This window comes from Trichechus manatus, unplaced genomic scaffold (genome assembly GCF_000243295.1).
Source record: "Trichechus manatus latirostris isolate Lorelei unplaced genomic scaffold, TriManLat1.0 scaffold00006, whole genome shotgun sequence".
Taxonomy (NCBI): Eukaryota; Metazoa; Chordata; class Mammalia; order Sirenia; family Trichechidae; genus Trichechus; species Trichechus manatus.
Genome location: NW_004443942.1, coordinates 1,900,146 through 1,925,229, shown reverse-complemented (window position 1 = coordinate 1,925,229; position 25,084 = coordinate 1,900,146). Strand labels below are relative to the sequence as shown.

General features: G+C 38.3%; 1 protein-coding gene across 1 annotated transcript in view; it reads left to right on the top strand.

The window, feature by feature from the left end:
- The window catches only part of SBF2 (SET binding factor 2), a gene marked incomplete at its 5' end in the record, with an annotated part of 451,091 nt that overhangs the window by 367,154 nt on the left and 58,853 nt on the right, over positions 1-25,084 (top strand). The window contains 7 exons of the mRNA XM_023736921.1: positions 527-699; positions 929-1,002; positions 2,471-2,666; positions 6,575-6,702; positions 8,145-8,320; positions 14,997-15,142; positions 17,499-17,697. Coding sequence (XP_023592689.1) covers positions 527-699; positions 929-1,002; positions 2,471-2,666; positions 6,575-6,702; positions 8,145-8,320; positions 14,997-15,142; positions 17,499-17,697 — 1,092 coding nt within the window. The remainder of the gene's footprint in view (positions 1-526; positions 700-928; positions 1,003-2,470; positions 2,667-6,574; positions 6,703-8,144; positions 8,321-14,996; positions 15,143-17,498; positions 17,698-25,084) is intronic.

Here is a 25,084-nt window from a genome sequence, read left to right as displayed (position 1 = left end):
AGAGAGAGAAGTAAATATTGGCCAAGAAGAGGGTTCATAGGATACTTTGGTCCTTTCATTTGAAAGAATATGCTATTTGCTGAAAAAGTTCTTTTACTTTGCCTACCAGGGAATTTTTTCCCACCTGCCAAAGATAGCCATATTATTTTGTGTAGCTCTGTATGGTAATTAATTTGGGAGTACAAGTTTTTTTGGAAGGTTTAGATATCAGATAATTAATTAGCGTCCCCTTTGACTTTCTTTTCTATGGTTCCTGAGTTCCTTTCAGGAGCATGACAGAGGTATTCCTTGCAAAAACAAATCAGGGTCCAAAGGACAGTTCCGAACAGTAGCTTCCAAATATGGGCAAATATGGCATCATGTTTCACCACTATCAATTATATAGCAGCCGTGGAATTAAGTGAGCCCCCTGCTTGAGTATACATCTCTTTGTGCAAGTTTAAATTGCTATGTAAATTAACTGTGATATAGTGGTCATTTGTTGCATTTACATGATGACTATGATTTCTTTCCTTGACTTTCTTAGTATTGCAGGAAGTGTAGCTGAGAGCTATGATACAGAGAGTGGATTTGAAGATTCAGAGAATAATGACATTGCCAATTCTGTTGTGCGTTTCATTACCCGATTTATTGACAAGGTTTGTACAGAGAGTGGAGTTACACAGGATCACATCAAGAGCCTTCATTGCATGATACCAGGTAATCACTTTGTAGATATTAGAGACTCAAAATATTGGAGATAATTGAGTAAGAACTTTACTCGTGGGTCTCCTTTTTCCAGCGTAAGACCTGTTATACTTGTCTTCTATGTAGTTTAGCCATGCTATTTATTTATGTTTTGATTAGTTTTTAATTATGAATTATTTACAATTTTTTTTATTCTATTTGTGTTGTGGTTTTTCATTTTAAATGCTCTGATTCATCCTAGGAATTGTAGCTATGCACATTGAAACTCTAGAAGCAGTGCATCGAGAGAGCAGAAGACTTCCACCAATACAGAAGGTAATTATCCCAGACAACATGCTTTCAAGGGATAGCATCTCTTCTTAAAAACAGCAACAATAGACTGTTGCACCCCAGAAAATACCTTCCCTTACCTTTTTTTGGAGAGCAGCTGTAGTTTAAATGATACTTTAAAATTTCAGAGGAGTTTGTCATGTAGATCCTTATAAAAAGGATAATAAACAGGAACAGTGGATTCAACAAAGGAGCAATAATAACCTCTGTGCAGGGTATAAATTATGCACAGTTCTAACTTCCAAACTCGACCCAAGATTTTATGCCCTGCCTACTTCCACAAAAGGATTTAAGGCACTTAAAACACCAGGTTCCTGAATCTGGTTGTACATCACAAGTAGCTTCGAAGTATAGTAAAAATTCAGAGTCCTAAACCCCACCCCAGCCTCCTGAATTGGAATACCCTGGGACATGGCCTGGAAATCTGTATTTTAACAAGCCTCTAAGATGATTATTGTGCAGCTAGCCTGCCACCAATCTGTGCCGTAGAGCTCAGGACCTCTCACCTATATAACTATGAAAAATAAATTCAAAGGAGAGATCAGAAGTCAGATAGGTAGGAAAGATAGTTCTGTGAGAAATCTGCGATACAATGATCATTATACTTTGGCCTTACATTTAGTTCTGAGCTTCTAAGAGCCAACAAAAAGAGTAATGCTGAATTATGCTTCCTATTGCTTAGTAAAAAATAAGCATATTAGATTTTCAGGAGAGAATTTTTTCCTAGCACTGAACTTTTCAGAAGAGTGTGCCATGTGTTTCCTCATATAAAGGATACTGAGTCAGGATTTCCCAAGATGTATAAATAGTTATTTATATACAATTTATTGTGTTTATTCTCAATAAATGCCTAGAAGCCCAGATCTTTTTAAAGACTCATCCATTTTTAAAGTATTTTTTCTTTCACTTTATGAAAGCTCTTTGTGTAAAAGTCATGTATTAAAGAAATACACATTGTAAAAAGTGAAAGTCCTCTATGGTCCTCCCTACCCCCACCCTCACCTCTACCCTTACCTAAGACATCACCGTCTTTAAGAGTTTGGTTCAGATTCTTACAGGTTTTTTTTCCCCCTTTTTCCAAAAATGGGATCATATTATACATAATGGTTTGCAACTTCTTTTATTTAACAATGTATTCTGGATGTCTTTCTATATTAACATGAATAGATCTGCCTCATTTTTTTAATGGTTACAACATGTTCTATTGAGTGGTTGTTTCAAAGACTTGAGTTATTTCCAGTGATTTTACTGTTAACGAGCAATGCTGCAAAGAACCTTTTCACACCTGGATGAGGAAACTTTCATTCCTCTGTCTTTCCAAATCTGTTTTGTCATTTTGGCAACCTGGAAATTCTGACTGAAGATTTATAGGTCTGGAACTGAAAAGATCACCTTGATTTAAGTGTTAGAATTCATATAGGAATTACGTTTGAAATATTTTCTCTGTCGTTAGCCCAAGATTCTTAGACCTGCTCTGCTGCCAGGAGAAGAAATTGTTTGTGAAGGTCTTCGAGTCCTGCTGGATCCTGATGGCAGAGAGGAGGCCACCGGAGGCCTGCTTGGAGGCCCTCAGCTCCTGCCAGCAGAAGGAGCCTTGTTCCTCACCACATACAGAATTCTGTTCAGAGGAACTCCCCATGATCAGCTAGGTATGGTTAGTAATATGCCGTCAGTACGTGGATATCTATGTGGTACATAAGGTTTTGATTTGGTCTGTGGGCAGCGATTTACAGATCATTTCAGATTCTAAATAAGCCTTTTACCAACAAGTACTTTTGGAATACTTTTATGTGTCAACAGCTAATGATAATTTGGATCACAGATTTTTACTTGAAGAACCAAGGGTATCTTCTAAACAGTAAATCAAGGATTCGTTAGCTGAAACGATCATAATATCATGAGGCAGAGTATTATGAACTAGGAATATTCACAATATCCAGCTGCTAAATGTGTTCCCTGCTGGCTTGCCCCAGCTTTCTAAGTCCTGCAGTTAACTGTAAAGCTAAGGTCTTCCAGAGGCATGATCCCTTTTGTGGAAGGATGTACAAAGTATCAAGGGTTGGGCAACAGTTTCTTAGCAGACAACTTCTACTCACGAAACCCCTCAACTTTTATTTCTTCCTATTTTCTATTACTATATTCAGCCTCCTATATTAGAAATAGCATGCCCTATCCAGAAGTAATCTTTATAATCCTTTTACAATCACTGCTGTTGTTAGTTGCCATCTCCAACTCATGGTGACCCTGTGTATAACAAAATGAAATGTTGCCCTTCCCTGCACTATCTTCATGATGTATTTTGAGTCCATTTTGTGGCCATTGTGTCAGTCCATCTCACTGAGGGTTTCCTTCACCTTTGCTGGCTCTCCCACTTTACTAAACATGATGTCCTTCCCTAGCAATCAGTCCCTCCTGAGGACACATCCAAAGTTAACGAGTCAAAGTCTTGTACCATAGGGTTTGCATTGACTAATTTTCAGAAGTTGATTGCCAGGCCTTTTTTCCTGGTCTGTCTTAGTCTAGAAGCTCCACAGAAACCTGTCTACCACTGGTAACCCTGCTGTTACTCGAAAACTAGTGGCATAACTTCCAACATCATAGCAGCACGCAAGCTACCACAATACAACAATCTGACAGACAGGTGATAGAAAACAATTACCGTAGTCTCTAAATAAAATATTCTGGTTGATGGGCATGGCAATATAAGGTTTTGGGCGAAACTATTGGACTTCAGGTCAAGACGCTCAAATTTGGATCCTGACACTGCTATCGAACAATCTTGATAGTTTGAATAAATCACCTAACCTTTCTGGACTTCAGTTTCCTCTTTTATAAAATTAGGAAATTGTACTTGATTCGTGATAATTCACTGACTCTCAACCTTGACTACATATTTTGAATTATCTGGAATGCTTTAAAAAGAAATAGCAATTTCTAGTCCCAACCCTCAAACAATTGAATTAGAATCTGGAGAGATAGGAATGGGAAACCCAGGTGTCTGTCTATTTTTAAAGTTCCACAGTTGATTGTGATGCCTACTGAGGATTGAGAACCACTAGGCTAGGTGGTCACTAAAGTGTCTTCCTGCTCTGAAATTATTCATTCAGTAAGATTTGATGAGTACGCACTATGTACATTGTGATGTTGCTGTTGTTAGTTGATGTTGAGTCCATTCCAACTCATGACAACCCCAGGTGTGCAGAGTAGAACTGCTCCATGGGGTTTTCAAGGCTGTGACCCTTCAGAGACAGATTGCCAAGCCTGTCTTCCAAAGTCCCTGCGGGTGGATTCAAACCACCAAACTTTCAGCTAGTTGTTTGCCCCACCCAGGAATCCGTGCATTGCGTTAGGCTGTGGATTTCAGATGTATAAAATGTATCGTCTTTAAAAGCTCATAGTTGCCTAATCCCTTGGTTGGATAGAATTTAAGGATCCCTGGTGGTGCAATGGTTAAAGCGCCAGCTGCCAACCAAACGCTCGGTGATTTAAACTCACAAGCCACTCAGTGAGAGAAAGATGTGGCAGTCTGCTTCCGAAGATTTACAGCCTTGGAAACCCTATGGGGCAGTTCTCCTCTGTCTCATAGGGTCTCTTTGAGTCGAAACGGACTCAAGAGCAGTGAGTTTGGTTCGGGTACCATATAATAAATAAAAAACTTATAAAATTCAATAAAGAAAAATCAATCCATAGGAATAGTTCAAAAAATACTTATTTTGAAAAAGAGTAAAAAACATTTCTTAGCCCTCTTCTCATATTACCATACATAAATTACATTTGTATTTGAAAGCAAGTATACTTTTAAAAGAAATTAAATATACAGTACTTATAATTTTTTATACAAGGACTTTTGTGAGATCAGTGGCCACAAACATACATTTGAGGCATATAAGTATGAGATACTTGAGTGGTCATTTAAATTGCTGTAATTTATTTCTCTTAAAGAAATGAAAGCTATACTTAGTGTGAAATCTTGCTTTTTATTTCTCTTTTTAAGTATCAAATTTAAAATTTCTCCTTTAATAACACTGAGAAATCTATTTTACATATATTGTACATGTTGTTTATTAAGTCCTAGAACTTAAATCCTACGTACATCCTGACTTTGCGTGGCCTCTGGGTATGGGTTTGACATAAGAGGATAGTCAGATTGTCCAGGTTAGAGATTTAGAGGTCAGAGGAATGAGGAATTCTGATAAGAAGTAGATAAATGTACGGGCTTTAAGTCAAATAAACCTGAGTTCAAATCTCACCCCTCTAGCTTACTAGCTGAGGGGCCTAGCTCATTGCTGCTCCTGTGCTTTTACTCATACTGCTGCCTGAAGTGCCCTTTCTTCTCCCATCTGCAAATCCAAATCATACAACCTCTGCAAAACTCACCGTCCCTCTCACCTTTCCCAGAAATCATTCTCTACCCATATATCATGCAGAGATCTTCTTTTCTGAAATATTCAAACCCTTGTAGTTTGTTCCCTCAAACCTAGGAGCTATTTATACATTATATTCTTCATGTGACTCTCCTCTCCTGTGAGGAACTATAAGCTCTCCAAGGAAGGTTCTGTGCATGCTACTTCTTTTCTAGACTCTTACCTTCATAACCTCAGGATATATATCAGTCACTGTCGTGGATTGAATTTTGTCCCCAAAAAATATGTTTCAACTTGGCTGGGCCATGATTCCCATTATTCTGTGATTGTCCACCATTTTGTCATCTGATGTGATTTTCCTATGTATTGTAAATCCTATCTCTATGATGTTAATGAGGTGGGATTAGCGGCAGTTAGGTAATGAAGCAGGACTCAATCTACAAAATTAGGTTGTGTTTTAAGCCAATTTCTTTTGAAATATAAAAGAGAGAAGCAAGTAGAGAAACAGGGGGACCTCATACCACCAAGAAAGAAGCACCAGGAGCATAGCGCGTCCTTTGGACCTGGGGTCCCTGCGCTGAGAAGCTCCTCAACCAGGGGAAGATTGATGACAAGGACATTCCCCCAGAGCCGACAGAGAGAGAAAGCCTTCCCCTGGAGCTGGCACCCTGAATTTGGACTTCTAGCCTCCTAGACTGTGAGAGAATAAATTTCTCTTTGTTAAAGCTCTCCACATGTGGTATTTCTCTTATAACAGCACTAGATGACTAAGATAAGCACCTTTTACCATATACATATTTTAAAACCTTTCCTCTTCTCCTTTATTCTTACATTAAATATCTTGGCTGTCTTCAGTATTTGAGAATACTTCTTTTTTCTGTATAAAACCTACCCTTCATGTAAGATTGCCTTAAACTGGGTGATCTTGTGTGGTACATAGTAGGTTGGGGAGGTAGAAAGAATACAGACAGGCAGGCTATGACAATTCTTTCACTCTGGGAAAGGATTGTGTCTCAGGAGGGAATTGCCATGCAATAAAATTAATGAATAATATTCTAGAATCATGCCATTTTGTCTCACTGCATTCCTGGGCATTGCCCTTTCCAGATGCCTTTCTCCATGAAAGATTGACAGAATGAGCAGTAGAGTGACCTGTAAAGTACTGTTGTTGAGTCAGTTTTGTCTTCCTCCAGTTGGTGAGCAGACAGTTGTGCGGAGCTTTCCCATTGCCTCCATCACCAAGGAGAAGAAGATCACAATGCAGAACCAGCTACAGCAGAATATGCAAGAAGGACTGCAGATCACATCAGCATCTTTTCAGGTACTTAAGAAAGGGAGCCATTCTATTGTTCAAAGGTTTTCAAAGATTTAATGTTGTGGCCATTTTCTTTGGTTAGAAGTTAGAAGAGGAGGGCCAAAGGATCTGGGAGCGTAATCTTCAGCTGAGTAAACTCATGAATAGTCTTGGGTTTAATCCCTCATTTCCTGAGCCCCTTAGCCAACTCAGAGTATCAACAAGCTATCAATATTTAGTTATCTTAGAAACTCAAACACACACAATTGGCTTTTGTTCTCTGTCAAGTCATACCTCAATTTGTGTTTGGTAAAGACCTTCGATAAAAAGCAACTCTTTTGGCATCTGTATCAGAAGGAAATGCCCTTTAGCTCTTCTGTGGAAGAGATAAAACTCAGAAAAGCATGTGTAGGGCTAAAGTACTACTGGTACTAACTGAATCCAAACCAACAAGTTGCCATCTAGTCGATTCTGAGTAGAACCATATGTCAGAGTGGAACTGTGCTCCATAGAGTTTTCAATGGCTGATTTTTCAGAAGTAGATCACCAGGCAGGCCTTTCTTCTGGGTTACCTCTGGGTAGACTCGAACCACCAACCTTGCAGTTAGCAGCAGAGCTTGTTAACCATTTACAACACTCAGGGACTCACTAACTGAATAACCCCTGATAAAGCAAGGTGTTTTCCAGGGGCATCTGAACATAATCAGAACTTGTGGAGTGACTTATGCAAACCAGACACTGGAAGAAGTAATCTTTTCTTAGTTTTTACTTTTTTAAAGAATTTTCATTCTGTGATATTTTGCTTTTCCTATTCTTAATGATTTGTCTCTGTCTTCTCTGATTTCCAAGGGCTCCAATTCTTGGCTCATTCCTTCCAGTCAAGGTCTCCCTAGTAACTCCCTGTGCTAATTGTGTGAAATGTAAGGTGCTGATCTTTAGGCTCTAGACCTCCCATCACCTCAGGGCAGTGACCCCTAGGGATTTCCTCACTGTTCCAGCTGCCAAAGAACTCTAAACTACAACATTGCATCACTGTACTGGTTAAGAGTCTAGTCAAGTTGAATTAGTTTCTTCTTAGATTTATAGTATCTCCAGGTAGAAAGAGACCTTATTAAGCTAAATTCCCCATCTGAAACCAACAGCTGAGAAATGAGAAGGGCATGTTTGCTGCTTCAGCCACTAAAAATTAATTTCCCCATCCTTTCTTAGAAGAGATAGTCTTAGAGAAACCTACCTTCAAGATACAAGATTCATTTTGTCAACCAACCATCTGTGGCAAGTAGACCTTTCCTGAGCCTCACTTTTTTTTATTTTTAAAATCAAAAAGATTGTGTTGAATAATTTCCGAGGTCCCTTAACTTCCAAAGTCTTCCATTTAGTATTGTTATTTTCTGTTATTTCAGTGATTTGGGCAAAAGTCATCTGGAAATCCTTGATGCTTCTGATGTATTTAATCTCTTTTGTTCTAGTTGATTAAAGTAGCTTTTGATGAAGAAGTGAGCCCAGAAGTAGTAGAGATCTTTAAGAAACAGCTGATGAAGTTCCGTTATCCTCAGTCCATTTTCAGTACTTTTGCTTTTGCTGCTGGACAAACTACCCCACAAATAATTTTACCCAAACAGAAGGAAAAGAACACATCCTTTCGGTAAGAGGAAAGAAAGTCCCTTAATTTCAGCCCTCCCTTGCTTGCCTGTCAGGGAAACGTGACCCATTCTTTGTATCAGTATGTAAGTGATTGCTCTTTTTGTTTGCCATTCTGTCAAGCCCAGTGGGCCAAGCTCATAAAGTTATGGAACAACAGCATTGATAAGTGTAACAAGTTTCAAAAACCATAAGAGGCTTTGACTACCATGCCCATTGCTCATGATGCGTATTCAGAATGTGAACTTCTGTTTTCCCTTTTTTTAAAATTGTACTTTAGATGAAGGTTTACAGAGCAAACCACTTTCTCATTAAACAATACACATGTTTTGTGACGTTGGTTGCCAACCCCGCAACATATCAACCCTCTCCCCTTCTGGACCTTGGGTTCTGCATTACCACCTTTCCTATCCCCTCCTGCCTTCTCATCTTTGTGCCTGGGCTGGTGTGCCCATTTAGTCTCGTATACGTGATTGAACTATGAAGCATGTTCCTCACGTGTGTTACTGTTTGTTTTATGAGCCTGTCTGATCTTTGGCTAAAGGGTAAACCTCAAGAGTGACTTCAGTACTGAGCTGAAAGGGTGTCTGGGAGCCATGCTCTCGGGATTTCTCCAGTCTCTGTCAGACCAGTAAGTCTGGTCTTTTTTTGTGAGTTAGAATTTTGTTCTACATTTTTCTCCAGCTCTGTCTGGGACCTTCTATTGTGATACCTGTCAGGGGAGTCAGTGGTGGTAGCCGGGCACCATCTAGTTGTGCTGGACTCAGTCTGGTGGAGGCTCTGGTAGTTGTGGTCCATTAGTCCTTTGGACTAATCTTTCCTTTGTGTCTTTGATTTTCTTCATTCACCCTTGCTCCAGACGGGGTGAGACCAGTGGAGTATCTTAGATGGCCGCTCGCCAGCTTTTAAAACCCCAGACGCCACTCAGCAAAGTAGGTTGTAGAACATTTTCTTTATAAACTATGTTATGCCAATTGAGCTAAATGTTCCCCGAGACCATGGTTCCCAGCCCTTGGCCCAGTAATTTGGCCACTCAGGGAGTTCGGATGTGCCTGTGGAGCTTCCATGACCTTGCCTTGGTCAAGTTGTACTGGCTTCCCCAGTATTGTGTACTGTCTTACCCTTCACCAAAGTTATCACTTATCTATTGTCTATTTAGTGTTTTTCCATCCTCAGCCCTCCCCTCCGTCGTAACTATTAAAGGTTGTTACTTTTGGTGTATAAACCTTTTCATGAGTTTTTATAGTAGTGGTCTCATACAGTATTGGTGCTGTGGTGATTTCACTCAGCATAATGCCCTCCAGATTCATCCACGTTGTGAGATGTTTTGCAGATTCATCATTGTTCTTTATTGCTGAGTAGTATTCCATTGTGTATATGTACTATAGTTTGTTTATCCATTCGTCTGTTGATGGACACTTAGGTTGTTTCCATCTTTTTGCTATTGTGGACCATGCCGTAGTGAACATGGGTGTGCCTGTATCTTTTAGTGTGATGGCTCTTATTTCTCTAGGATATATTCCCAGGAGTGGGATTGCTGGATCATATGGTATTTCTATTTCTAGCTTTCTAAGGAAGTACCATATCATTTTACAAAATGGTTGTACCATTTTGCATTCCCACCAGCAGTGCGTAAGAGTTCCAAGCTCCCTGCAGCCTCTCCAACATTTTTTCTGTTTTTTTGACTCGTGCCTGTAATGTCGGTGTGAAATGGTATCTCATTGCGGTTTTGATTTGCATTTCTCTAATGGTTAGTGATTGCGAGCATTTCCTCATGTGTCTGTTAGCTGCTTGAATGTCTTCTTTGGTGAAGTGTCTGTTCATTTCGTTTGCCCATTTTTTAACTGAATTATTTGTCTTTTTGTTGTAGAAGTGTTGGATTTTCCTACAGATTTTAGAGATTAGACCTTTGATGGATTTGTCATAGCCAACAATTTTTTTCCCAGTCTGTAGATTCTCTTTTTACTCTTTTGGTGAAGTCTTTTGATGAGCATAAGTGTTTAATTTTTAGAAGATCCCAGTTATCTAGCTTATCTTCTGGAGTTTGTGTATTGTTAGTTACAGTTTGTATCCTGTTAATGCCGTGTATTAGGGCCTCTTGCATTGATCCTATTAGATCTTTATAGATTTTGGTTTTATATTTAGGTCTTTGATCCATTTTGAATTAGTTTTTGTGTATGGTGTGAGGTATGGGCCCTGCTTCATTTTTTTGCAGATGGACATCCAGTTTTGCCTGCACCATTTGTTAAAAAGACTGTCTTTTCCTCATTTAATGGACTTTTGGGCCCTTGTCAAAGATCAGGTGACCGTAGGTGGATGAATTTACATCTGGGTTCTCAGTTCTGTTCCATTCGTCAATGTATCTGTGGTTGTACCGGTACCAGGCTATTTTGACTACCATACCTGTATTGTAGGTTCTGAGATCAGGTAGTGCAAGTCCTCTACTTCATTCTTCTTCTTCAGTAGTGCTTTACTTATCCGGGACCTCTTCCTTTTCCATATAAAGTTAATGATTAGTTTTTCCATCTCTTAAAATAATGTTTTTGGTATTTGGATCAGGATTGCATTGTATTTGTAGATTGCTTTGGGTAGAAGTGATATTTTCACAATGTTGTCTACCTGTCCATAAGCATGGTATGTTTCTCCATTTATGTAGATCTCTTTTGGTTTCTTGCAGTAGTGTTTTGTAGTTTTCTTTGTATAGGTCTTTTACATTCCTAGTTAGATTTATTCCTAAGTATTTTAGTTTTTTAGGGGCTATTACAAATGGTATTGTTTTCCTGATTTCCTTTTGGTCATTCTCTTTATTGGTGTATAGGAATCCAAATGATTTTTTGTATGTTTATTCTCATTTGATTCTAGGGATTTTTTGATTCCATCTTTGATTTCTTTTATTATCCAGTGGTTTTTAAGCAGGGTGTTAATTCAGTTTCCTTGTACTTAATTTTTTTCCTTGCTCTACCTGTTACTAATTTCTACTTTTATGGGGTTGTGATCAGAAAAGATACTTTGTATTATCTCAGTGTTTTGGATTTTGTTGAGGGTTGCTTTGTGGCCTAAGATGTGGTCTATCCTGGAAAACGTTCCATGTACATTGGAGAGGAATGTGTACTTTGCTGCTGTTAGGTTGAGTGTTCTATATATGTCTATGAGGTCAAGTTGGTTGACTGTGGGCTTTAGATTTTCTGTATCTTTGTTGAGTTCTTCTAGGTGTTCTGTCCTTTACCGAGAGTGGTGTGTTGAAGTCTCCTACTATTATTGTGGAGCTGTCAATTTCTCTTTTCAGTGCTGTTACAGTTTCTTTTATGTAATTTGGAGCCCTGCCATTGGGTGTGTAAATATTTATTATGGTTATGTCTTCATGGTGGCTTGTCCCTTTAATCATTATATAATGCCCTTCTTTGTCTTTTATGGTGGATTTTGTTTTAAAGTCTATTTTATCTGAGACTAATGTTGCCACTCCTGCTCTTTTTTGATAGCTGTTTGCTTGATATATTTTTTTCCAACCTTTGATTTTTAATATATTTATGTCTTTGTTTCTAAGGTGTGTCTCTTTTAGACAGCATATTGCTGGGTCATTTTTTTTTTAATCCTTTCTGTCACTCCTGTCTCTTTGTGGTCACATTTAAGCCATTTACATTCAGTGTGATTATTGATAGGTGTGAGTTTATTGCTGTCATTTTGTAGTGCTTTTTTTTGTGGTGCTGACGTTTTCTTCGTTCCTCTTCCTCTCCTGTGCTGCATTCCTTTTCTTTGTTTGTTTGATTGGTTTCTTTGTTTTTGTAGACTTTGTGTTTACTGAGACTTTCTGTTTTTCTTCTTTATTTTGATGAGTAGGTTTGTTAACTTTCTTTGTGGTTACCTTGAAATGTACTCCTATCTTCCTAAGTTTGAATCATTCTTCTAGTACTTGATACTGCCTTGAGTTCCTCTCCATTTGATAATTCTATACCTACACCATTTATTGCCTCTTTTATTGTTCTGACATTATTGTCATTTACAGATTGACCTCTCCGGTTCCCTGTTGTAAATCTTTTAGTTTTGTTTTATCCTTTAGAGTTCATTGCCTAGATTGGTATCAGGCTGATGCAGTCCAGCATATTCCATTCAGTGCTTTGTTGAGTTCTTTATCCCTTCATTTGACATTTAGGGTTCCAGGATTGATGTTTGTATCTGTTTTACTTAGTTTTTGGGGTCTTTGCTGTAGAGGGATGGCATAGTGCTTCTGTCTATAGCGCCATGTTGACTCCACCTCCCGTTTTCCCTTTTTCTGACTGTTGTGCAATCCCTTCTGCTTTCACGAAATATCCAGGCTCATGGACAGCTTGGTTTTGATCTAGAGATGGGATTCCTTATTTTCTTTTTTGATACGACTTCAAACTTACAGAAAAGTTACAATAGTAGAAAGAATTCCTGTGTATCTTTACCCAGATTAACCATTTGTTTATATTTTGTTCCATTTGGTTTATCATTCTCTCTCTTACACATTTTTTTCTTTCTCCAAAAATGCCTCTTAGTCCTTAAATACGTCAATGAATAGTTCTTAAAAACAAACACATTATCTTATATAACCACAGTACGTAATCAAAACCAGGAAACTTAATTGTTATGATACTTTTATCTAACACAGAGTTCATATTCAGTTTTTTTAATGAGCTCAATAATGTCCTTTATAGCTACTTTTTTCTTTTCTTTCTAGTTCAGGATCCAATTCAGGATTAGGCATTGCATTTAGTTCTCAAGTTTCTTTAGTAGGATCCTTATTTTATGATGAAGGTTTTTAGAAATTTATGTTGAAATTTTTAAATTTCAGTTGTTATAAAATAACAGTTGTTTTAAAATTATCTTTAATCAGTGATAAAATGTAGGGGCTAAAATTTCTGTTCATTTTCATTATTAATTAGTCACCTGGAATTTGGGTATCTGCAAGTAGAAATTACATATTAGGGGGAACTTTGCAGACTTTGGAGAAAGGACATTTTCTTTGTCTTTGTGGGGTAGACTGGGGATTATAGAGGATTTCAGATTCCAGACAGTGTGTCATTTCTCAGTTGCATAGCTGGCTGCCTGTACCACTGTTACCTGGTAAGCAGAGGAGAATACCCAGGTAGAGGCATGAACTGCCTCCTTGGTATTTACAACAGTGAGCCAAGCACCTTTCTTAGTACTATGGAGTCAAACAGGGGCCTAAGATATTTGTTATTTCTGCCCTCTGTGGAAGAAATAAAGCTTTGTATGGTGTTTTAAATTCAGAAACTGTCAGAAATACATACATATATACATATTACACATACATACACACACACACACACACACACACACATACAATCAAGCCTATTGCATCCAGCTGCAAGAGGGAATACAGCAGTTTTTAAAATTCAAAACATTCTAGAATTGCCTTGAGTATATGAATCAAAGGGCTTAACTCTAGCTGGGAAAATTTCTTCAGAAATCCCACTTGGTTTATTTTAAGTTATACCTGAAGAGATTTACAATAGGTTTAATTTTGGAAATACCAGTATTTTATGATTTCCAACAGTTATCTAAAACATCTTTCATAACTGTCAGGTTTACATTTCAGATGCCTAAAGACAGGATCTGGTAGACTATTTGACAATAAAAGAATAATCAAAAATAATCTTACTTGAAATCTTCACCACAGTCTCATTAGTGAGGAAATGGCTTCTTTGTTTAGTTCTCTAGGTTGTAAAAACTCTCTACCCAGATTTCCTATCAGCAAGAAAAAGTAAACTATTTGAGTAAATAAAGTACTTTTAGTCTAAGTGATTTGCATCCTAGTTTTCCTTTAATTAAAGCTGCTTCTCAAAAAAAAGACAAAACCAAACCCGTTGCCATGGAGTCGATTATGACTCATAGCAACCCTGTAGCAGAGAGTAGACCTGCCCCAGAGTTTCCAAGGAGCACTGGTGGATTCGAACTGGTGACCTTTTGGTTAGCAGCCATAGCTGGTAACCACTATGCCACCAGGGTTTCCAATTCTCAAAAGGATGCTAGATTTCCAATTTCTTAGTTTTCTCCTCTCAGAAAGGGAAATAATATTAAACAATATTATTCTTTTCCATACCTCAGATTTTTAGCTAATTAGAGGCAAGACAACACATATACACACTTGAAACATTTAAGAAAAAATAAAGGCATTGCCAACTATAATTGCCATGTGATCTCAAAGGAAGGTCTGTGTGCTAGTGGAAAAGAGTTTGAATCAGTTGGAAAGGGGGCAGGCCAGCTTTCCATGCAGAAGCACTTCCACAGCAAGAATTGTGGGAATTGTGGTGGAGCCATGTGACATGGATAACCTGGGTGGAGTCAGACATGCTTGACCAAAAAGCCAAACTGAGGTGTTTAGATTTGGGATGATAAGTAGTCTGTGCTCCACTCTAGATTCTTGTACTTTTTTGCCCAAAGCAGTGTCTTAGTGTCAGTGGTGTTTTATAGAAGATTAGTTTGGTAGGCCTATAAAAATAGATCTGATGAAGGAGAGACTTCATGAAGGTCTAGACAATTCTAGTTGCTGCGGAAATGAAGAAGAAATGAGCTATGTAGGCATCAAAAAGTATAAATTGTACCTTCATATTAAATTGACATTCTCTTTGTTTTTTGGTTTTTTGTTTGTTTGTTTATTTGTTTTCGGTTTTTTCGTTTTGTTTATTTACTTGTAGCACCTTCTCAAAAACAATTGTGAAAGGTGCCAAACGGGCAGGGAAAATGACAATTGGGCGGCAGTATTTATTAAAGAGGAGGACAGGGACAATTGTAGAAGAGAGAGTGAATCATTCTGGATGGAATGAAGAAGATGACATATCTGGTATGTTAAGAACCTTTTTTTCCTCATTATTCAATTTTATTCTTTCTTCTTATAGGAATAAGAGACTGAAACTTGTAAGGATGAAAATTGACACAAAAACCTGTATCTCATAAGAAAATTTGAGACACCAGCTTCTTGGAACTGGAAAGAAAAAATTATTTTCCCAATATTCCATTTCTCACATAAGATTTTGTTAAATTTTACTTCTTCACTAAATCCATAGAGCCATTTGACTATTTTTTGTGGGTCTCATTAAAGGGAGAAAGAAGGAAACCCCACTGCATAAGAAATATAGGGTAGTCCTCTGTACCTTATTCTTATGGAATTGGAATAAGGATATTGAATACTCTTACACTGAAGATTTTGGGTTTTTAGTAAGAACATTGTGGGTGCTTTTAATCAAGATGAGGGACCTAAAATGAAGGAGTTCTTAGGTGATACAAAAAAAAATCCACTAAATATTTAAAAGAACAGAGTTTGAGAAGCTGAGATGCCTCTCAGTTGGGAAAACAGAGGCTGAAAGCAACAGCAAAATGTCTTATTTAATGATTGTTTCTTATTTTTAACCCAGTAGCTAATGTGGTTGTGGAATGAATACTAGGGAGAATCAGATCTAATATGAGGCAGAATGAATGCTGTTGCACCCTTTTTCTTCTCAGGATCTTGGAATCAATCACCAATGATTTTACAGCTACTATTAATAATAACAAGAAAACATTTTTAAAAAAAGAAACCTCATTGTTATAGATATCACTGGCTAAAAGGCCTCCATTTCTGTTAACTGGAATAAAGGACACATGTTGTTTTATGTATATGCACGCATGCCTGTGTGAATGCATGTACTTAGAAGCTTGCCTCTGGGGGCAATGAAAATACCCACCATTTTATTATTGAAATGACTACTTGTTGGAGCCCTGGTCACCTGACAGACATATGGAAAATCCAAAAAAATCACTGCTTCCCACCATTGTTGACTCTTCTAATTTGAAGTTTTTGTGATTTCATGGACCAACAACTATCATTCTATGATAGTTATTCCACAAAAAGACCAAACTATACAATTTTCTTTGCTCCTCTGAAAATAACACAAAACTGATAACCTGATTGCATTGCGATATGAAGTTCACAGATATAAATACGAAGTCTTGTATTTATAGGAATAAACATAGTTTTAGTCTTTTTTTGTTTAATTGTACTTTAGATGAAGGTTTACAGAACAAACTAACTTCTCATTAAACAGCTAGTACACATATTGTTTTGTGACATTGGTTACCAACCCCACGACATGTCAACACTTTCCCTTCTCAACCTTGGGTTCCTTATTACCAACTTGCCTGTCCGCTCCTGCCTTCTGGTCCTTGCCCCTGGGCTGGTGTCCCCCCTTCAGTCTTGTTTTGTTTTATGGGCCTGTGTAATCTTTGGCTGAAGGGTGAACTTCAGGAGTGACTTCGTTACTGAGCTAAAAGCGTGTCCGGGGGCCATACTCTCAGGGTAGTCTTTTTTTTTTTGATGGAAGATAGCCATATCTTTCCCTTCACATTAGTACTTTGAGCACATTTCCAAAGACTATGAAAACTTGATTTGACTTCTCTCACTTTAAAAATAAATATAAAAGCAAATTAGGACAGTTTTAACATGGAATTTTCTTTTCGTTGGAACATGCAGTACCAATTTGGAATGTATTTTTTAATCCTCCCTAAAATACTTGATTATTGGGTAAATTTTTCCCACATCTAAAATCTTAAAGGATTCTGTAACGTGTGATTGCAAAACCATGAGGGAGTTTTCCATGTATACCACATCCTCTGACAAAAAAATTTCCAGAAAAAAAAAGTAACTTCTTTATACCTCTGGAAGAAAAGAAGGTCTTTTCCTACTAGTGAACTTCTGATTAATTTAGAAGTTTGTAGCAAAAGCATATGCTCTGAAAAGTTAACTGAAACCTGGCTAAGATCATATTAAAGATTAATTTTATTGACAGGTTAGCCTCTGACAAAGTTTGGGTGTTTTATACAGTCCTAAATGGAAATCACTACAATTTGGCATTAATAAGCAAGCCTGATTGAAACAGAAAAGTAAGGGTAATGAATTCAAAATTGTATTGTTTTTAGAAGTTATTTAAATGATGTTGTTTCCTTGATATTTTTAGTTAACAAGTTGAGCGCCTGATATTTTATTTCTTGACTGTCCATTACTGTTTTGACTAAAATGATTCCTCATGGAAATTGCATGATTTAATTTGTGATATACACAGTACCTGTGTATATCTCATGGTTTAAGAATCCTCTTCAAAAGGAATTTTTTATCCTTTATTTTGAGCTATATCATTTTTTCAAATCGGCTTCTCTCATCACAGTTTCAGATGACAGTGAACTCCCCACAAGTACCACCCTGAAGGCCTCTGAGAAGTCTACAATGGAACAGTTAGTGGAAAAAGCTTGTTTTAGAGACTATCAGCGTTTAGGTTTGGGAACCATAAGTGGCAGCTCTTCCCGCTCAAAACCAGAGTATTTTCGAATCACTGCGTCCAACAGGATGTATTCACTCTGCCGGAGGTGAGTCTATTAGTGGGCTCTAAGAAGAGACCTACTCTCCTTTCTTCCATTTGCATCTTGAATGGGCTATTTGTATCCATAGCCCAGAGATAGATAAAAATGCCAGAAAAGAGGAGCAAGTTTTCTAGGGATATGTGTGTTTAAGAGACACTTTTTATGCAGTGCAAGCAAACATCTCATTGGGGTTCTAAAAAGTACATCACTGAACAGTGCCTGTATAAATTTCCATTTGGCTAGCATACCAAATGCTAGCTTGATGTAAGAATAGGATTTGGCCAGGCAGATAGGAGAGTCTGGTATAGGCCAGGGGTCTGTAAACTTTTTCTGTAAAGGGCCAGATAGTAAATATTTTTTATTTTGCAGGCAGTAGGGTCTCTGTCATGACTATTCAACTCTGCTGCAAAAGCAGCAATAGACAGTAAGTAAACAAATGGACATGGCCAGATTTGGCTCACAGACTGTAATTTGCTGTCCCAGAGGTAGGCAGGGTTTTCATATGCTGTCTAATTAGAATATTTTCAAGAGAATATTATTTAAAGAATGTTCTTTTTTCTATTCTTATCTCTTATTGTTTTTCAAATCTATTAAGTCCTAGCCCATGCTTTATCATATGTAAATACATATATTTTTAAAACTGCGTTTCCACCATCCACAAGTTTAGTCAACCTCCAAGTAGGTTGTTTTCTTTACGTTTATAAATTCCTGCTTTGATTAAATAGAATAATGGCATGAAAGCATTTAGTAAATTGTAAGCCTTATACACATTTTTAGAAAGTTGTCGTAATGTTACTATTTGTTTCAACCCCTCTGTTCTTGAAGAACTGTAGATATTTCATTTTAAATGATGTTTTAAATTTAACATCATTGTGAAACTTGAGTAACAAGTTGGGAATGTAGTTTGAGAATGTAGCCAAATAAACATTTTGTATTAAATACTGAAAGAGGCTCTGTTGAATATGCAGTAGTTTTTCTGGGGTTCTCTGTCATTCTAACTAAATTCTCTTTGTAGATAAGTATAAATGGTGTTGTTGGGGAAACTTGCTATCAAAATCATGGCTGCCAGTAAGAGGACAGACCTCACTTATCATTTCAGTCTGGCAGAAGCACAAAATTTTAATAGACCCCTTAAAAGAATACTTGTTATAAAGCGTTTGTGGTGGTGTAAAATAATAATCTTCATGATAAACGGAGAAAATATTGAAGTTGTCAATGATTTCATTTTACTTGGATCCGCAGTCAACACCCACGGAAGCAGCAGTCAGGAAATCAAACAACATATTGCATTAGACAAATCTGCTGCAAAAGACCTCTTTAAAATGTTAAAAAGCAAAGATGTCAACTTGAGGACTAAGGTGAGCCTGACCCAAGGCATGGTATTTTCAGTTTCATCATACACATGCAAAAGCTGGACTATGAATAAGGAAGATTTATCGAAGAAGAATTGATGCCTTTGAATTATGGTGTTGGTGAAGAATATTGAGTATACCGTGGACTGCAAAAAGAACAAACAAATCTATCTTGGAAGAAGTACAGCCAGAGTGCTCCTTAGAAACAAGAATGGCGAGACTTTGTCTCACATACTTTGGACGTGTTATCAGGAGAGATCAGACCATGGAGAAAGACACCACGCTTGGTAAAATAGAGGGTCAGCAAAAAAGAGGAAGACCCTCAATGAGATGGATTGACACAGTGGCTGCAACAATGAGCTCAACATAGCAACGGTTGTGAGGATGGCACAGGACCAGGCAGTGTTTCATTCTGTTGTACATAAGGGTCACTATGAGTCTGAACCAACTCCGTGGCACCTAACAATAACAGCAACAATAAAATAATATATATCCATCAAGCTATTAGAAGGAAGGAGATGGAATAATAAAAAACAAACCAAAAGAAGGCAAGAAAGGAGAGGAAAGGGAATATAGAACAGATGGGACAGATAGCAAGTAGTAAGATGATAGATTTCAATTCAGATATATCAGTAATTATATTAATTGTAGATGGACTAAATGCTCCAAATGAAAGACAGAGATTATCAGAGTGTATTTTTTTTAAATCTTCATGCTGCTTTTAAGGGATATACATAAAATATGAGTATAAAAAGATTGAAAATTTGGAAAGCATGGCCCCCGGACTCTCTGTCAGCCCAGAACTAGAACAATTCCTGAAGCCAACTCTTCAAAGATTGGACTCGACTGTGCGACATAAAATGATACTTGTGAAGAATGTGCTTCTTAGCTCAAATAGATACATGAGACTAAATGGGCAGCTTCTGTCCGGAGGTGAGATGAGAAGGCAGAGAGGGTTAGGAGCTGGTTGAATGGACATGGGAAATCGGGTGGAAAGGAGGAGTGTGCTGTCACAGTATAGGGAGAGAGAGCAATTAGGATCACATAATGTATGCATAAATTTTTGTCTGAGAAACTAACTTGAAATGTAAACTTCCACTTAAACTACAACAGTAAACAAAAAATTAATTAATTAATTTTAAGATTGAAAGTAAAAGAATAGAAAAAATATACCATGCAAAACTACCTTAAAAATAAATGTTGTCCCTATATTACTATCAAAGTAGATTTGAAAGTGAAAAGCATTACTAGAGAAAATGAAGGACACTTCATAATGACAAAAGATTCATTTCACAAAAGATAATTCATTATGACCAAGTGAAGTTTATTAAAGGAATACAGAACTGACTTGACATTTGGAAATCAATCAACGTAATTCACCACATTAACAAAATAAGAAGAAAAATATATAATAAGTTCATTATATAAAAAACCATTTTATAAAATTCAACATATATTTATGATTTAAAAAAAAACTTTTAGCAAGTTACAAATAGAAAGGAAGCTTCTTGATCTAGTACTAGGTATCTAAAAAAATCCTACAGCAAAAAATACTTAATGGTAAAATATTGAAAGCTTTTCCTCTTAGATTAGGAGAAGAGAACGATGGCCACTACTACCACTTCTCTTCAGTGTTGTACTAGAGGTTTGTGATGGTTAAGATTGTGTGTCAACTTGGCTAGGCCATGATTCTCAGTGTTTTAGCAGTTGTATAATGTTGTGATCACTTCTCTGTTGAAATTTGATATGTGATCACCCCCATGATGGAATCTGCTGAGTGGTACCGGTGGAGGCAGGGCCTGTGGCAGCTCACCGCCCCCTCAGCTTCATCTCTCTACCCTCCACCGGTTGATTCCTACCTGCTTGCCTTGCCAAAGTTTTTGGCTTGTTCCAGACCCAGCAGCTGTCTCTTGTTGTCTCACCTCCTGTTCTTGGGACTTCAGCTAGCAGCTTACCTGTAGATCTTGGAATTCGTCGATCTTCACAGCCTGCGAGCAAGAGTCGTGTTCCCCAATCTGCTGATCTTGGGTTCGCCAGCCCCTGCAGCTATGTGAATCAGGAGAAACCTTGAAGTCTTGTCTGCTGATCTTGGAATTTGTCGACCTTCACAGCCTGTGAGCGGGAACCCTGCTCTCCAACCTGCCGACCTTGGTTTCGCCAGCTTCTGTGGCTGCGTGACTTGGGATAGGCCTCTTCCCTGATCCATGAACTTGGGACATTTTAGCCTCTACAATCGCGTGAGCTGTTTCCTTGATATAAATCTCTCTGTATATTTACACACTTTACTGGTTTTGCTTCTCTAGAGAACCCAGCCTAACACAATGTCCTAGGCAGGCTAGAAAAATAAATAATAAAAGATATAAAGATTGTAAAGGAAGAAATAAAACTGTCATTATTTGCAGATGACCTGATTGTATACATACAAAATCTCAAAGAGTCTACAGATAATCTTTTTAACTTAATAAGTAAATTTAGAAGGTCACTAGTACAAGGCATTAACAAAAATTAGTCAAATGTTCATAAACCAGAAACAAAATTTTTTTTTTTTAATGATATTATTTTGGTACTTGTCTTAGGCTGGGTTCTCTAGAGAGGCAAAACCAGTAAAGCATAAATCGAGAGAAAGAGAGAGATTTATATTAAGGAAATGGCTCACACGATTTTAGAGACTGGAGCATCCCAAGTCTGTGGATCAGGATAGAGGCCTCTCCTGATTCACATAGCTGCAGGGGCTAGCAAACCAACATTGGCAGGTCAGACAGCAGAGCTTTTGCTCATAGGCTGTGAAGATCAATGAATCCCAATGTTGGTAGGCAAAACAGCAGACAAGCTGCTAGCTCAGGTCCCAAGAACCAGAGGTCAGACAAACAGGTACCAGCTGCAAGATCCAGAGCTAACAAAAGCCCGTGAGCCTTGCCAGAAAGTCCACTTATATTCCATGCAGTCCACACCCTCAAGGAAACTTCCTTTCAACTGAACAGCCACTCACAGCAGATCCCATCATGGAGATGATTACATTATATCAAATCTCATCATGGAAATAATCATATCATCACAACGACTGCCAGACTACATCATAACTGCCAAGCCACTGAGAATCATGGCCCAGCCGAGCTGACACACAACCTTACCGATCGCAGTACTATAGTAGCACTAAAAAACATCAAATGTTCTTCTTGTTAGGTGCTTTTCAGTCAGTTCTGGCTCATAGCTACCCTATGTAGAACAGAACAAAACACCACCTACTCCTGCACCATCCCTCACAATGGTTGCTATGTTTGAGCCCATTGTTGCAGCCACTCTCTTTTTGAGGGTCCTCCTCTTTTTTTGCTGACCGTTTTACCAAGCATGATGTCCTTCTCCAGGGACTGGTCCCTCTTGAGAACATGTCCAAAGTACATGAGACAAAGTACGTGAGACAGGTTCTCTCCATCCTCACCTCTAAGGAGCACTCTGGCTGTACTTCTTTCAAGGCAGACTTGTTCATTCTTCTAGCAGTACAAAGTATATTCAGTATTCTTTGCCAACACCATAATCAATGGTATATGAGGCAATGGAAAATACCATGGCTTAGGTCAGCGCACCTTAGTCCTCAAAGTGACGTCTTTGCTTTTTAACACTCTAAAAAGGTCTTTTGCAGATTTGCCCAATGCAGCGTTGTTTGATTTATTGACTGCTGTTTCCATGGGCATTGATTGTGGATCCAAGTAAAATGAAATCCTTGAAAAAGTCAGTCTTTTCTCCGTTTATCATGATGTTGCTTATTGGTCCAGTTATGAGGATTTTCGTTTTCTTTATGTTGAGGTGCAATCCATACTAAAGGATGTAGTCTTTGATCTGCATCAGTAAGTGCTTCAAGTCCTCTTCACTTTCAGGAAGCAAGGTTATGTCATCTACATATCAGAGGTTGCTAATGAGTCTTCCTCCAGTCCTGATGCCTTGTTTTCCTTCATATAATCCAGCTTCTCTCATTATTTGCTCGGCATACAGATTGAATAAGTATGGTGAAAAGATACAACCCTGATGCACACCTTTTGTAATTTTAAACCATGCAGTATCCCCTTGTTCAAATAACTGCCTCCTGGTCAAATACTTAAGAATGAAATTCTTCATTAAAACCACAACATTAAATACTTAAGAATAAATCTGATGAAATACGTGCAAGATCTCTACATGGAATGCCTAAAACAATACTGAGAATAATTAAAAATCTAAATAAATAGATAGATCATGTTCTTGAATTAGAAGACTCAATATGCTAAACTGTAATTTCTCCTGAAATTGATCTACAGATTCAATGCAATCCCAGTCAAAACCTCAGAAAAAAATTTTATAGAAATTGAAAAGATGATTCTAACAGTTACATAAAAAGGGCAAGAGGGGCAACATGGCGCTATATGCAGGAGCACCACGCCATCCCTCCGCAGCAAAGATCAGAAAAATTAAGTCAGACAGAGTCACGTGTCAATCCTGAAACCCTAAACATCAAATGAAGAGATAAAGAGCTCAGCCAAGCACCGAATGGAATAAGAAACTGACTGAGAACAGAGAGCAAGGAGTGATATGTGCAGAGGTCCCCTATCAGCTACCGCAGCACGGATCCGCCATCTGGTACTCTTATCAAAGATCAGCAAACGGGGTATGAGAAAGCAGCTTCACGGAGCTTCCAGCAGGAGACAGAACAACTGGTAACCAGCAGTATAGGCTTTCCCACCCCCTACCCTTCTACACCCCCACTTAGCCTCCTCTGCTTCCTGCAGCCACAGTCTCTTGGCTGGGAAACACCAGCTTCACCCCGTTGTCGCTTGGATTCCACCCGCCTACACTGGCCGGCTCCCTGAGTGCCTTTTGTTGGCTGCTGGTGTTGCTTTTTTCCACTTCTTTAGATTTCTTCCTTACCTCTCACCACCTCACCCTCCTTTCTCTCAAATACCTGGCTCCGTGCGCCATCTTTGTTTCTTCCTGAAAGGCTGCAAAACACCACTTGACTGTGAAACTGCTACCTGGCCCGTGCTGTCACGCTGGTGGGACCCCCCGGGGCTTTTTTGTTTGTTTGCTCTTATTTGTTCTGCTTTGATTTGTTTGTTTGTTTTTCTTTTCTTGGCTTGGAGCCCCTTGTAGCCGGGCAGTACAGCGTGGCTTGGGAGTTACTTTCTTACTGTGCATAGATGCACAGGGACATCCCTGGGGGCATTTTTTTTTTCTTTCTTTTTTTTTTGTTTTTGTTTTGTCTTTTTTTGTTGTTCTTGTTTCTTTGTTTTGTTTTCTTCTCTCTCTTATTCCCTTTTTGTCTTTCTTCATTTCCAGTTTCTTGATTTATTCATTTTTTTCTTTTAAACTTTTTCTTTTTTTCATTTTTGTTTTTCGCCGTTTCTCAGTCTCTCATCTCTCCACTCCAATAGCAAGCTCCCCTAGCACTGTTTTCTGTTTGTATGTATGTTTTTGGCTCCTGTTCCTCTCTCCTCTCTCTCATCTTTCCCATATCCATCTTAGCACCACACATCACAATCTACCACCTCCTTCCTGCCTACCTGCACTGTACGCTGAACATCACACTCCCAAGCAGCACAGGCATGGCCTACTGGAACCTGCCCTGCACTGATTCCCAGTCCTCACTGTCAGCCCTGGTATGTGCCACAAACAACCCATCCCAGCAACTCCCCTTCAGCTGGACCTGCCCTGCTGTACCATACCTGAGTGACTGTCCCTGCCCATTAGAGAAGGAGGTGAAAAGTATCGCGCCCACAGACGAGCAAACAACAAAGAACGCACAGCCAGCCTGCTTAGACATAACCAAATAAAACAAAAAAGCAGGATGAAACAAACAAATCTACAATCAATAAACGAGGAAAATAACCACTCAATGTCCCCAAAGACAGCAGACAATATCAAAACATTTACAAAAACAGGACAGGATGGTTCCAGTAGGCGTCCAAAATAAAACACCAGATAACCTTCCAGTAGAAGAAAAGGCACTAGACCTAACTGATAGGGAATTCAAATCTCTAATATTCAGAATTATCCAAGAGCTGAAGCAAAAA